The sequence below is a fragment of the Fopius arisanus genome, unplaced genomic scaffold, assembly GCF_000806365.1.
Source record: "Fopius arisanus strain USDA-PBARC FA_bdor unplaced genomic scaffold, ASM80636v1 scaffold00014, whole genome shotgun sequence".
Classification (NCBI taxonomy): domain Eukaryota; kingdom Metazoa; phylum Arthropoda; class Insecta; order Hymenoptera; family Braconidae; genus Fopius; species Fopius arisanus.
The window spans coordinates 440,168-455,341 of NW_011887753.1; the positions used below are offsets into that span (position 1 = coordinate 440,168).

Sequence of the window (15,174 nt, forward strand, 5' to 3'; positions counted from 1 at the left end):
GAAATTTTCGAATTTTTGAATTGCAGTGAATACCTCCTTGATTTTCATGCTCCCCTGATACTTTTTTGAAATTTTCGAATTTTTGAATTGCAGTGTATACCTCCTTGATTTTCATGCCCCCCTGATACTTTTTTGAAATTTTCGAATTTTTGAATTGCAGTGAATACCTCCTTGATTTTCATGTTCCCCCGAGTACACGCGCAGAGCGCGCCAAATACGCGAGTATCAAAAAAATCACAGTCAAGTACACAATTTTATTTTTCAATCTTAAAAATACAGATTCAATTCCTCATGAATGATTTCTTAAACATGATTATCTTACATTTTCTACAAGTTAAAATAATAGACAGCTCAATCTCCAGTCTTATTACGTGATCGATCGACTGAATATACTCGAGAATTAGCGTCATATCACAGGTACACAATCTTCAACAGATTTTTAAAAAGTTCCTTAAAATATCATCCGAAATTCAATCGTTAATTCCTCTGTCTTTGCCTGATATTCTTGGAGTCAGCGTCACCTCCCGCATGATTGATCTCACCCACTTGCTCCCGAGACTTATAATTCATTATGGAACAATCCCCCTCAGATTTCGCATTTGCCAATGCAGAATTCAGGTGATCTGCGTCACCACCAGCAGAGTACTCCAATTTCTCGGACTTTTCACCTGCCAGAAGCTCCTGATCTGCACTCTGAGTGACTGCCAGGGGTCCCGGTGTGTCTGTCGATACCTGAAATAACGTTTAATAATTAGTCCCCCGATACTCTTCAGTGGATAAAATGGAGGTGACAATGACAGCTGATGGTGTAAGTACTTTTAGATTCAAGATAACTTCGATGGGCTCTCTCATTCCCTTACTGGTTATATTTCTCGGATCTTGGTGATAGTGCCCTGTCCCCGAGTTCCGCAGGAATGAAAAGGGACTCAATGCCAGGGACTTGAAGCATGTACTCATGACGAAGACTATTCCGATTATTACAGCTGCGATTATGGCGACCAGCAAAAAGGGCTGGAGAAGCCACTGGACAGGCGATGCCATGTGATCTGTATCGAGGAAAAAAATTTATCCGCCAGAATAAAATAATAATCCACCTGGCAATAGTGGGAAACTTACACGTGGAATGGTGAACGAAATCAGCGAGGGCTCGCCCAATTAATTGCGCTGGTTCCAGAATAAATGTACCTATTACTCGAGACAATACTTGGACTGGGGTAACTTGGAATCTGTGGTCTTCCATCACTGCTTCGTAATATTGGATACAATGGTCATCAGAAGCTGGCGAATTAAATAATTCCTGTCAATAATTTCTCCCCCCATAATTCTCTTCATCAATTTACTCACAAAAAAATGAGAAGAGTTTTTGATACCACAACATTTTATGGGGCTGACAATCCACTGGCATTTCGTTGAAACGAAATTGTTTAGCTGTCAGTTTTATTTCGGCTTCCTAAGAAGGAATTTCATTTAATTATTTACCCCTAGGTTACTGCATAGAATTAATTTTACCTTCAGAAGCTGGAAATAGGTAATAATGAAACTCGCAATGAACACGACGATGAGAAATAAAAAAAATATTTTAAAATACGTCCATCTAGTTCTTGCTAGCAACCAGGTGAGTTGCACCACTGCGGCAAATGTCAAAATCAGTTCTTTCTGCAAAGGAAATTCCATAGATTTTTTTTTTACAAACGCCATGAGTTTTTACTCACGTGTGGTGAAATGTAAGAAGAGTAAACCCCGTGGGATTTCAACGAGAATCCCTGGAGGATCGAGTAAATATCCATGAAAACAGACGCTTTTGGGGCACGAAAAACATTAGATATCATGGCATCCACTTCTCGCATGGTTGCTTTACCCAAACCGAAATTTTTCAGTCTTTTCAACTCCGCACTCGTCAACTCTATGACGATGCTACCGACGAGAAGATCATCATCTTCCTACGTTCATTTAAACAGTAAATCAACCTTCGCTCCTTGTGGAGGATAATTATTGCACCATAAAGTATGAATTACGATGTGACTACTCACCTCAAAGGTGGCAATTGACAACAATTTATTAATTAATCTACGTGAGAACAATTCATCAGGTACATCTTTAAACTTTCCATTGAGACAGTTATTAAATATTTCTTTACAATTCGACGACTGTGATGGGCTTTTGACAGGCCCTATCGATTTTTCCACTTCCTTTTGGTCATGTCGGTTGTAATAAAAGGAGTGAGGATCCACGTAATCCTGTCCACGGCTAGAAAAACCCCATAAAAGGAAGTTCAAAACGAGGAACCTCGGAGGAACCACTGAGTTCCTGGGGAATTCATTTGAGGTTACAAAATTATTGCAGGGCTTCACTTACTTGGCATCAGAACTCTCGAGGGCATTGTCAGAATATCCCTGTGCACACCCAGAAGTTAGCATCCAGAGGAGGAAACAAATCCTCTTATTGGTAAACATTTCTCAATTAATCGTTGCACTACTCTCAATTATGACAACACTGTGACGAATGCATTACGCGATTTGCTTGACACACACATCAACATCAAGTACATGATGAATACCGAATCAACATGAGTGGAGAGAAATATTGATGTTTGAGGTTAATGTTTGAAGGAAAAACAGCTGGGAGGGCAGCTAAGAACGATCTTGCAATAGCCAGCGAGTGGTAAGTACTCAGTCGATATCACAAATATTTTTGGTCACTTGTTAAAAGAGGAATTTATATTTTTCACCATCGGATTTTGTAATTTGACAATGCCCACCTTACCCCCGGAAGATTATAATTATTTGCAGAATGTATAATTATACTGTCTCAAAGTTTTTTAATTAATGAAATTAACAATTCGATTTCAATTTTTGTCTTCGGAGATATTGGTATTATTTATCATAATTAGAAAATTGAATTTATTTATTGGGCGAGGCTGAAGATTAAAAAATCATTTTTTTATTATTTTGCACGTTTTTAATGATGGACGACTGTGATAATTCGATCAGTACTATTTTTGAATTCGGCGAATTTGGGGTTTCCGTATTTGCGGTTCTGATGTTTAAAACACGGGTTTTTAAATTTCCTAAAAATACACGAGGTCAGAATATTCGGAGTTCATTGCGACCCAAGTGTTAGCCTAAACACTCAGTCCAGTATTATACCCACACACTTTCAAAGTGTTGACACAGGACTTCTGGTCTTGTTGCACTAACCAGCACCATCCCCAGGACAACTCGAATTAATTATGAGACTCCCCGAAATAACATCGGAATAATAAAATATTTCTTGCCAAAGTCAGCACATTTATCTCCGAAAAATATCGAATATGATCCATAAATTTTCTCGTGAAGGCAAACTTTTTTCGTCGCGATTTAAAAAATCCGGTGAGGTATGGGGACAACTGGGACTTCTTGGGGATGAGTAAACCCACTAGAATATGCATGACAGGGGTTATATGTAGAATGCGACGATGGGATCATGTCGTGTCACGGCTATATTGACTTCATGGAGATCGTATACCCTTTTTCCAGTGCTCAACAGGGATACATCTGATGGTTTTTGCTCTTCATTTACTGAGGACCGACCCTCGGGAAATTGAGTAACTTTCACTGGAAATAAAAACTCGGGATCGAACGCCGGATAGCGCATCAAAAGATTTATTGCCCTTGGGGAAGGGGAAATAATAAATGTGAAATTTATCGTCGAGAGAGAATATCAATTGTCTGCTCATTACCAAACGGAATTATTATGGGGATATAAAAAAATATTAAGCCATTGCGAATCGGTCATTGTCGAAAATTCTGAATTTCTCAGACTTGAAGAAATTCAGAAAGTGCTGATCGTGAAAGAGTTCACCTATTCCCATCCCAGAATTTCTCCCATATCCCCTTGATTCTCTTCTTAACGGAGTTGTCGGCATTCCGCGCACGTACAAGGGACATAAATTTTCATAAAGTCAGTGGAATATCACTGACATCAAATGTTATCTAGCAAGAAAGAGTGTTTAAATGTGCGGAGAAATATCCGAGTTCTGCCGGAGGTGTTGAATAGTTTCACAGCCCAATCCAAGTTGATGATGAATTCTCATGAATTCCGGGGGTCGCAATGCAGTCGTTAAACTTTTCACTCCCCAGTATTGAATTTTTGGTCATAATGAGTCGTCAAAAATTCTCTCGGGAGTTTATACATCCACTAGCTTGTACCCCATGTCGCCAATTTTCCTAATTAACGCAGAACAAGTTCAACTAATTCTCGGGAAAATGATGTTACTCAAACAAACTGCATTAGCGACACTGCACTTTCACCGGATAAAGTTAGCATGTTGGTAATTCGCTTTGGTTCAGTTCCCAGTATTTTTTTAATATCAATGATTTTTTGCTAACTCCGCACGTGGAAAAGCGCATAAAAAAATGCATCATGAAATAAATTAATGTAATCATCAAAGTTTTTCAACTGTCGCCAATTCAAAATAGAAATAATTTTTTGCCAAAGCCATTCGCGTTGAATAAAAAAAACTAGCCGCAGTGTGAAAAACAGAATTGCATCATTTTTTCACTCCAGCAAATTCTCGCCAATCTTTTCAAGCGGTTTGAATAAAATCGTTTGAGTTCCCCCAATTTTTTCTCCCACAGGAATGTGAGTAGAAAAGCCCTCACAATCTGCAATCCGATATCGTTGAGTCCCTCAACCACCAGGATTTCTCCTGCAATTCCCTCTGTACTTTACGTATCGGAAAATAGTGAAGACCACCTCTGAATCCCTCCCTCAGGACATGTCTAAGATATTTCTAATTCCACGGTGATTCTCCACACCCGACACTTCAATTCCCAGAAAATTGCTGCACCCTCACAACTTTGTGATTTGTGTGATTTTCCACGGGCCCCACTCTCCCCCCGGAAATCCATCAGTCACGTCTTTATTAATTTCTAAAATTTCAGAATTCCGCGGTACCCAGAGGAATTCCGAAGAATTCCTGCTGGCTAGGAGCGACTAGCCTCCACACCTACATTCGCAATGAATTTCCCATAAAAAAAATAATCAGCTCAAGGATTCGAACCCACGACTCCCAATTCCCCAGTGAGTACCATCCACCCCTAATATCGACGATATATTTAAAATACTCCACCCCGAAATGCCGACGTCATGAGTGAGATGTAAAAATCATCCACTGCAGTGATAACGCGAGTTATTCGATAATTTTTTGATAATAATTCTGAGCTTGTGGGGCACAACGGCGCAGGTGTGCAGCGCTGGCCCGGCCGTTGCTGTGTAGTACCCAGTGAATATATATCTGTAGATATATCCAGGGGTAGGTGTGCGATGTGCCTGCGCGAGAGGGCACAATGCCATTGGGGCCGAGGTGGATTGAACGAGGACAGAGTTCAAGGGTAGATACCCAGTGAGGATGGCAGGGGGGTGAGTGGCAATGGTGTTGGGGTGAGGGGGATGAAATTGTGGAAGGTGGCGGTGGTGGTGGAGAAGGGGATGGTGCGTCACAAGCTGCAGTGAGCCCAGCAGTGAGGCAAAACGTTGGGCTCCGCGCGGGAGTCTCGTGCGCGCCCGCTAAAACCCCTTGGTGCCGGGCTAAAGCTCGTCAACACGCGACTTAACCCTACATCCTGTTATTTTTAACAGTAAACAGTGAATATTAATCATTATAAACATACCCCCATTAATCCATAAATCCACCCCTCATAATTTTCCCCTATTTTCCTAATTAATTAACCTCGGTGGCCAGTGAAATAGATAAATATTAGATATCACTTAAAGTGGAGATAAATAATTCTCCATAATTCCTCATTAACTTTGATTAACGATTCTTAATTAGTCCCCGATTTTTACCTTTTGATTTTATTTCAGCAGTCGATTAATTATTCTTATGCGGTGGCCGGGGGAAAATGGGGAATTATCAGATTTCAATGTTAACGTCGATGGGAATTATTTTTAATAATCCGTGATGGCCTCTCGATTCATAATTAACCCTCCATTTTCAACGGTATTTTTTGTTTGGGGAATTTGCCAGTAATTTTAATACAGTGCCTGAGGAAATATGGGAAAAATTAGAGTTTATTGAATTATACTAATGAATATTCATTTCCAATTGAAAATTCACGTGAATTACGGAATTTCATGGAATTAGTGGTTTTTGTCTGAGAATTCAGTGAAATTTTTTTCAATAGGTTTGACGGTTTCTACCATTTTATTTTCATGTGGAATTGGACCATTCGGGTGATGGTGATTGGGTTCATGATACCTGGAGTAAGGTTCACATAAGAATTTTATTAATGATCGCAGGGGGAATTTCCGGGGGGTCATTGGGGGGCTGCGGAGGGCTGCGGATGTGGCCTGTGCGTCTGACTCAGTAGGGATGCGATTCCCTGCGGTTGCAATGCGGCGTTTCACAAGGCTTTAGTTATTCTCCTTTTTATTTACCCCGCACTTCTCCCCCATTTTTTCCACACTCTGTCCGTCGCTTTGAGTTATCCTCGGTGTGAGGAGAGAAAGCGCGTTGTTGTGGGACACGTCGCAGGGGGTGATGGATTTTTTTTTTCTTCATCGGGGTGAATTTTATCGGGTCTTTGTTGTCTCTCTGCTCCATTTGCTGAAGAAAAATGATTTTATTTCACTGAATAGAGATTTTTCAATGGAGATTTTTTCCTCCCGCAGTTGATGAAGAATTTCCACGTGAAAGTTAACAAAGTTTGGCTTCATAAATTCACCTGAACAATTCTGGGTTATAATAGTGATACTAAAGTTTTATTGGCTCCTTGTTGCAGTAAAAACTGATTGCTCGCGTGAGACAATGAGTCTGTTCATTAACGGAGTGAGTTTATCCGCCCACTTCCTCTCGTATTTCTAATTAATACATTTTTAGGATTGGAGGATTTGGCTCGGGGATGGAGCGGGTGGAGTGGGTGGGGAAATTAGGTGGAAAGTTCACGGGGGTAAGAGTGGAAAATAGAATTACCAGGGTGGGTCGGGGGAGGTAAGAATCAAGTGGCAGGTTAGACATGTACATAACCGAGATAGTTGGTAGAAAATAGGATTCTTGCGGGTGTTATATGGACGCGATATTTCATGGGAATCTCTGAACTCGGAAATTCTCGTATACGGTTGCGATCGTAAATGCTGTTGTATCGCGAATGGAAGGAGATCATTTATTTTTCTGACGTTGGGGTAGCAATAAAAAGAAATGGAACGAGAGTTGGAGAATATTGGGGGATGAATAATTGAATTGTTTTTCTCGTTACTCTTTCGCTCTCTGTCGTCTGCGGAGAGATGTTAAAAATACTGGGAAAATCATTTGATTATTTTTTTATGAAAATATTTTTTTATTTAACGTGACAAATTAAATGTTATTCAAGCGTAACTGTTCAACCCTCTGAGTTTGGGACACGACGTGCAGACGTGCCCCGACGGAATATCCACTGGAATAAAGAGTGTCTCTCACCGCGATTTAAAAAAAAATAATAATAATCACAAGTGAACTGTACACAAACCCGCGAGGCTCTTGGGTAGATAAAAGAGACACCAAGCCCAGTGTCGAGTGTGTGTGGAACGTGCAACTCATGAAATATTGTTTTCCAGTGTAAAAATGCGTTCACGTCGTTGGAATATCAAGTGACTCCATTGGTATTTCCTCAGCAGTGCGTACATTTTTTATCCGTCAGGTGTTCACACGTACACAGATCCTCCATTGTACATTTTTTAAATGCTTAACGGGGATTGTCACGGGAAATGACGTGACGAATACGCTGAGGGCATCGGGAAAACAAACTGTTGAGCAAAATGTTCCTTTATAAAAATTGAATTTTTTAAAATTCCAGGTCTGCTACGAGACGAAATATTCAACAAAAATTGTCTTTACTCTTTTCCTTCAAATGTTCATTTTATTCCTTGATGTGTAAGATTTTCCTGCAAAATTTTTCTCTGTACCAAATTAATAATTAGAACCCCCGAAAAATGGGTCCAGAGGACCGGTAAAGTCTGACCACCGGATTCAACTAGTATTTCCTCGGGTTTCTATTATATTTTTTTTTAACGAACCCAAAGTGCCCGGGATTTCTTGGCATTGAGCCCCGGCATGCCCCATGTCACAAGCTCGAAAGCACTTGATAATACAGAAGACAGATCTGGACGCAACCGCGAAATCTACCCGACCCCTAGAAGAGAAAATAAAAAAAAAACACATTCGGCTGTCACTCTTCGATTGTCTGATGCAAACAATTCGCTGTTCCCCTATTTATTCCTCAGTTTATTTTCCCTCGCGGAATGTAATTGAATTCCTCATGCAAAAGCCTCTCATACTCCCCCGACATCACTACCCCCCCTGTCAAACCGGAAATGTCATTCGTGTTCTTTCAAACTTTTGCAAAAACTCATTAGCAGTAAGTGTACTAGATTCATTCTGCTTTTTTTAAAACGAAAGAGAGGAGGAGTTAATTCTCGTTGGAGGTAATAATCCTCGTGCACAGTGGTTGTAACATTTCCAGAGTTATATTTTTTTTTTCAGCTCCGGGGGAATGGCAGTTCTTTTGCAAAAATACGACTGTATTTTTTTGGTATAATGTCATTGGTATTCGCGAGTCCATAGAAACAAACAGATACATAATGGTGGGTAAGTGGTGTGGGGCAAGGGGAAACGGAGGACGTGCAGAACGTTCGATATTGCTGGTGATGTCCGCATTGCGTTTTTTAAAAGTTTCAGTCATATTTAACTTTGCGCTAAAATTGTGGCGAGGTTTGACGGGCAGAGAGGTTTAAACGCTCTATTTTTAATGAGATGGGATGGGGGTTGTATTAGCTGGAGGGTGGATTTAATACTTACCCCTCTCCGCTATGCGGAATAAACGACGGTGCCACGACACAACCCAGACGAATCCACCACTTTTCAGTTCTTACTTCGCTTCCATTTACCTTTTTTCCGTTTTTTTTTTCAAAACTTTTTCGCTTGATGTTGAATTTTACTTGATCTTTTTCTTCATTTTCGTACGGTTATTCGTCGGAGAGACATTCACTCAGTTTTTATGGGGAGATTGTGAATAAATCAGGGAAAAAATTATCCTCTTTTTTTTTTAATCCGTTTTGCGCTCATCAAGACCATTCATTTTATTTACAGCGATGGTGATTAAAAATCCAATTTATATTACTCGAGGAACTTTTTACATTACATTATTTTTTGAAAAATTGAAAGAGCGATGAATGCGAAATTGGGAAATTTCCCGACTGCCCTCAGCGATAATTCTATAATCTACCGAGACACATCTTTCCATCATTTGAACGTCGCCACCGTCACAGGACAAACGTGTGTTCGACGATTACCGATAACGTCAAGCACACGTTTGTCGCCCAGCTGAATTCCCCATTCTCCCCCAGGAAGTGGAATAGTTGGCGGAGATTTCCGGATTGAAGTCTGGAGAACAAGTGCACTAGAAATGAAACTCTAGAGGAGCGAATGTCCAGGGGTATGGGGGTGGGTATGAGAAATGGGGGATGACACCCGAAACAAGAGAGGAAAAAAGTTTAGATGGTACGTGAAGAACAGAGGATAAAGTAACCTGTGAGGAGTTGAAAAAAGAGTGAGAATCGCGGGAGGCCGAGTGAATTCCGTGGTATAAAGTGTGTTGGTGTGTCTGGGGGAGGTGATAAGTGTCGGAGAAGAAAGTAGCGGATGGAATTTAAAGGTTACAAAGTGCATGTGCTGTGAGAGGTGAGAGGTGCGGGGTGGAGGGGCCACTGAAGACAGGTCAGATAGATTAGATGGTGGAGGTGCTTGATTGGCGGCCTTGGGAGCCTACGGGGCCGTGCAGGGCACCTCGCACCACTCCACGTAGTCTCCCGGGTTATCGGCAGCTCTTGCCGGATATCGTTTGTTGGGCCTCAGTGGGTCCTATTGGATTTGACCGGGGGCCCCAGACGGTGGCTCCCTCGTTAAGGAACGAGACTGGCGAGCGCCATGTGGCAAAGCGGGGGCATGGGGGCCCATGCGGCCAACAATCCGTGGATGAAGCTCATGGGAATTGTGCACAAGGAGAGGAGACATCACGACTCCGGGGGAGCTGGTGGCAGTGGACAAGCATCCGGTGGGGCCAACGAACGGGGTCTCAATCAGTGAGTTCATTATTTTATTTTTATTCGCCAGCTTTTAATATTTCAGGGAGCTATCAGGAATGGAATTCATCGTCTCAGCATTCAATCAAGGTCGCGAAATTCTTGGGAATCTCGCGCAGTCTTTGCCCTGTGGAAAAATTCAGCAAAACATTTCTTGACAATGTCGTAAAAAACTGGTATCTCATGTCAGTGAATTTCGAGAGACTATTCTCCCGGAAAAGTATTTGTTTCATAGAAAATGGGTCGCGGGAGACATTGGAAATATTCCGGTGGGGTAATTACATCCTCATTCCTTCAACTCCATTCCCGAGAGCCGGTGGGCAAAAAATTCCAGCCAAACTCCCCCCTTCGTCGCAAAATTACTTTGTGAAAATGATGGCCAGTAATTCTTGGAGTAACGATCTGCGCATTTATATCACTATTGTACTTTTAATTGGAAATTCCTTGGGGGTTGGAGTGTCGGAAATACCGGAACTTATTACAAGTCGACCACAGGGAAATTATTGGTGGAAAACTCTGAACGATGGTGCAAGTAGAAACAGGCTGGATCCATTCCAATATTGTGGCCTGCGGCTTGGGCCAAGTTTAATTTACAGAATTACAAAGCCACCGTAATCCCACCGTAATCACACCCAGAAAAATCCATGGTATGACTCCTCTCTGAAAATGAAATTCTATTAATACAGGAAAATTTGATGTGAATGCAACCGGAAACGAAAACCCGTTCCAAAATTCTCCTGTCTTTCAATCTCCGCTCCATTAATTTCCATAAAGCGATTCAATATTTCACTGCTCTCACGTTCCATCTGATAAACCTGACAACCCACCCGAAATAACTGACCCTATCTACAAATCATTGATCCATCCACATCTTTTTTTTAACTTGTCCATCAAACGTGGAATATGGGAAGAGGAATATGTCATTGGGAAACTGGAATAAATTTCGCGGAATGATTGTCTCATGGGAGTTTTATCTTCCCTGAAAAATTACATATTCAATTTCTAAAATGGCGGAGTGGTCTCTCTTCATGCCGAAAGGATCTCCCAAACGATTTTTTCAATTAATTTCCTTTTGTGTTCAGAACATTTTTTCTCGCAGACGAAAAATATTCTCGAAAAAAAAACCGTAAACTGACTTTTTCCGTAAAAAATCACGAGATATATCATGGCGAACAGGACGAATTTTCCATGTATCCTGGTGTCATAAAAATACGCGAATTACGTATTCGTTCTCAGTAGAGGTGCACTATATCCGAGGAGACGAGGGCCAGTAATATTTCATCGCCCGAGGGCGGCACCTGCATAAATTTTTTCTCAGCTTGTTCTCTCCTTTCATCTGAACAACGACTGACGATAATGCGTCCAAGGGATTCAAGGAATGAAGGTAAATGCGCGATGTGATGTGAGCAATTTCCAGCTAGCCTCGTGCCCTTGCGTGCCTGTCTTCAGGGTATAATGCCGAAGTTTAATCCCAACCCTGCGGTGTCAGGGTGCATTGAAAGATGTGACAGTTGCCACGTGAAACAGACGGACATCCAATAATAATGAGTAATGCGGCTTCTGCACGAATGCTTAATTTCAATTTCACTTGCTTTCCATTTTATTGGCATTTTCCCTCGTGTTTCAAATTAGACCAGGATGTTTACAACAATAACCCGACAATATCCCGATCGATTATTTAAAATTAATTTAATCCGCGTCCGTGAGAAATAATGACATTACCTCCAATTCAATTGCAAAATTGTAAATATCTCGCAATTGAAGGAACATACCGAATTTTTTGCGTAAATATTTTTTATAGAGCAGGATGAGACCGACGAAAAAGGTATCAATGGAAATATTCAGTGCACCACTGTGCATCAGAATTATTTCGATTTTAGTAATCAAGAACTTGTGCGAATTCCTGTATTTTCTGCGGTGTATGTTGATGTGAATAGTCTGAAGACCGTATGTGCTGATTTATCAATAGCATTTGAGCTCCGACTCTAGTGTGAATAAACACAAGTTGAATTCAGCACTCGCATGCACAAGTGTACACGTCGTAAACTTACTTACCCAGATTTAATTGCTGCGAATTGCCATGTAAACGTATTTCAAGCGTGTCCTTAGAATCGGCCTCGCAGGATCCTGACATGAGTGTACATCTCGCATGACAGATTAATCTAGGTGGTGGCTTATTGATTCTCAATTATCTCGACTGAACCTGAAGACTGCGCGAAATGCCCGCATGCTTTTCCACATCACGAATGCTTTCGAACAAAAAATTTCAATTAATTTCCGATTTTTACCCCACCCGGCAGACAAGAATCTTGGAATTAATTCATTACTACTGTGTGTCGATAAAAAAATGCGAATAATTTGTAATGGAATTTCGTATTTCCCGATCGGAGAACATTCCGCTGGATTCCATTGCAATTTCTTCTTAATTAGATGCATCTCATCGGACTGATTGATAATGAATTTATAATGAGATATGGCGTTCGTTAAAATAGATTGAATTGAATGATGGAATATTGTGTATAGGGAATTTACGGGGAAATTCTTGATGGATTCAGACTGCATCATTCCCCTGAAGATTTAATCTCTCTTTCTCACCGATGAGAGATAATGCACACCTCATTATTTCCCAGTCGTTAGTGTACACATCGCTAATGGAGTTTCTCGGTTCATCCAGGGAATGAACAATATCCTGGATGTTCGGAGGTAACAACTGTAGATCTGGCCTCGATTGAAAACCAGTGGTGTATACATGCCTGGGAATTCGAGAGGTCAAATGTTACACCAAACCGACCATCGAAACTCCCGTGATCGATGAGTCGCTCGGCTATTCGACAACGGTGGGATGGAAACGAAAATTTTGTAGTTTTGTTTATGGATTAATTTCTCAAGTGAACGGGGGGAGCAATAAATTTTAATTCACCGGAAAATTCGCTCTCCATGGTACATTTCGCCTTGATAATGCTCCAGTTCTCGGGAGAAATATTGTAATTTGATTTCTTACGGCAATATAAAAAAATATACTTGAATCTAGGATGTTTCGCCATGTCTTCTATCGGATGATAGTATTTCGTCATTAATTACGGTTGAGGATTTTTTTTTAAATCATTTTTACAACTCAAAATTATTAATTTCATGGAATAATTATGGGGGATATAAATAATGGGTCAATTACTTCACGGAGATTCGGGGAAATACGACAGACTGTTTCTCATCTGTCAATTTCTCATTACCTGATGTGAAAATTATTGAAAGACCGCAGACTGTCCATTACGAATCGATTTTTTTCGCAAAAACTCGTCGTTAAAAAGACATCAAGAGCTACTATTTTTCCCTTTTTTTCGCGTTAGCTCTCTGTTTCGATGTCATAAACTTTAACGACACTGTGTTACGGTACCGCCTGTACGGAGGAATTTAATACTCGGATTTTCATGCCCTCTTCACCTCCACGAGCCTTTCCTCAGCCACTTATTCCTGAGCGATTATGGAATTATGATTTTAAAACGAGGGTGAGATCATCTGAAATTTTCCGGATCACTCACACACCCACCGACACAAGCGCCATTTTCCATACGTCAAGAAAAATCTATTACCAATTATTAATTTTTCATTTTTGCTATAAACGATACCACAAATTTTCCTCCTAATGAAATTTTCAACATTCAAGGACTGAATTCAATCCAACGAATTAAATATTTCGGTGATAAAAAAATTCAACCGAATTCCTCCGAAAATTGTAATTTGTATCTCGACGGCGGCATCTGTTGCCGGGACTATCGACTCTCCAACGACGAAATTCGACTAGAATTTCCCGGTATCTCTCGTCCCGGAACCAATTTCCGCAAGTACTTTATGCACCCTGGATTAAATGAGAATCTTGCTCGGCGGTGAAAGAAAAAAAAAAAAATCCTGCGGCATATCCTACCCTCGCGAATAGTTAGTCTCCCGTGTTTCCCATCTTATCTCATCTGGAACGCTGATTCTCTCCAAAGAGGCAGATCGTAAGAAACATTCACCTGGAAAGTTGTTTATAAAAGAAGACTTCATAAACAGAGCTCCACTAGCAGCTTTTAACGACTAGCTTTCATTCATCCCCTCTATATATTTACAGTAACTGCTGTAGCTGCTCTATCTCGCTGTTCCCTGGTAAAGTACACTTCCCGGTTGATTCGATGTACTTTTGTTGCAACATCAATGCCCCCAGCAAACTGAAGTATATCTCGACGGTATTGTGAGAGTTACGCAGTGAAATAGATGAAAATACAGCGAAACGATTCATCAGAGGAATTGAATTTGGTGGTAAAAATGATTTCTTCAAGTTCTGAAAAACCAAAACAATAATCACCTCCAGGAAAGCCTCTCCAGGAAAGCCTCTCCAGGTAGCCCAGCAAATTGTTAATTATCCCTTATTTCACTGGAGCTTCTCATTAATTTAAATAAATGCGGGGTGAAGATCTCACGAGATTAAACGAGGAAAATCCCCCAGAATAATAAACTAGAAAGAGGTGGAAAAGTACGATGTAAAGTTGGTAGAGGACCAGCGAATTCTCCAGGGAAAATTGCCATTATTCATCGTCCCCCTTTTCCTGAAGAATTCTCCAACGACTTCCTCACCTCAGGTGCTTGACAACTTTCGAGCAGAGTTCCATTTCTTGACTTCGTTTTTTACGTGTCGAAATGGGAGTTTTAAGAACTCAGAGTGTAAACATGGATCGATGGAAATAAATTGTCAGGAGTAGTTTTCTTATTTGATCATCAGCCGTCAGTGGATGAGGAGAGGAAAATAAAAGTCTCGCTTGTAATTTCCACCCGGGAGTGGTAGCTATTTGTAACATGCCTGCTGCACCTGATGAAAGACTTCTTTTCAACTCATGCTCGTTAGTTTTTTGCAGATCGAAGAGCGCCATTCCATTTAACTGCTGCACATCACGAATCCCTTTTATTTTTCATTGCTCAGTACAATGTGACAGTGTAATTACGAGTTGAAATCATAGAGTGGATTATGATTTTTAATGAATCATCGTCCGCTCAGACATCGCTAATGCCATGTATTCATTGATTACACGATTAATAATAAAAGAA

The 15,174-nt window shown here is 40.7% G+C and overlaps 2 protein-coding genes across 4 annotated transcripts in view; one reads left to right on the forward strand and one right to left on the reverse strand.

Moving 5' to 3' along the window:
- Positions 1 to 245: 245 nt before the first annotated feature.
- On the reverse strand, positions 246 to 2,586 carry LOC105263224 (uncharacterized). 2 transcript variants are annotated; one of them, XM_011299279.1, is made up of 8 exons: positions 2,356 to 2,586; positions 2,031 to 2,247; positions 1,713 to 1,940; positions 1,510 to 1,656; positions 1,345 to 1,450; positions 1,117 to 1,278; positions 817 to 1,046; positions 246 to 732 (listed from the first exon to the last, which is right to left on the reverse strand). In XM_011299279.1, the coding sequence occupies exons 1-8, from the start codon at positions 2,451 to 2,453 to the stop codon at positions 478 to 480; spliced, it is 1,443 nt and encodes a 480-aa protein (XP_011297581.1). In that variant the 5' UTR covers positions 2,454 to 2,586; the 3' UTR covers positions 246 to 477. The 2 variants fall into 2 exon arrangements, with proteins under 2 accessions (XP_011297581.1, XP_011297582.1); XM_011299280.1 differs by having other exon boundaries at positions 581 to 732; positions 861 to 1,046.
- A 7,354-nt stretch (positions 2,587 to 9,940) lies between these two features.
- shaker (Potassium voltage-gated channel protein Shaker) overlaps positions 9,941 to 15,174 on the forward strand; it is a 91,586-nt gene continuing 86,352 nt past the window's right edge. For both annotated transcript variants that reach the window (XM_011299281.1, XM_011299282.1), the window contains exon 1: positions 9,941 to 10,095. In XM_011299281.1, the coding sequence (XP_011297583.1) occupies positions 9,941 to 10,095 (155 nt within the window). The remainder of the gene's footprint in view (positions 10,096 to 15,174) is intronic.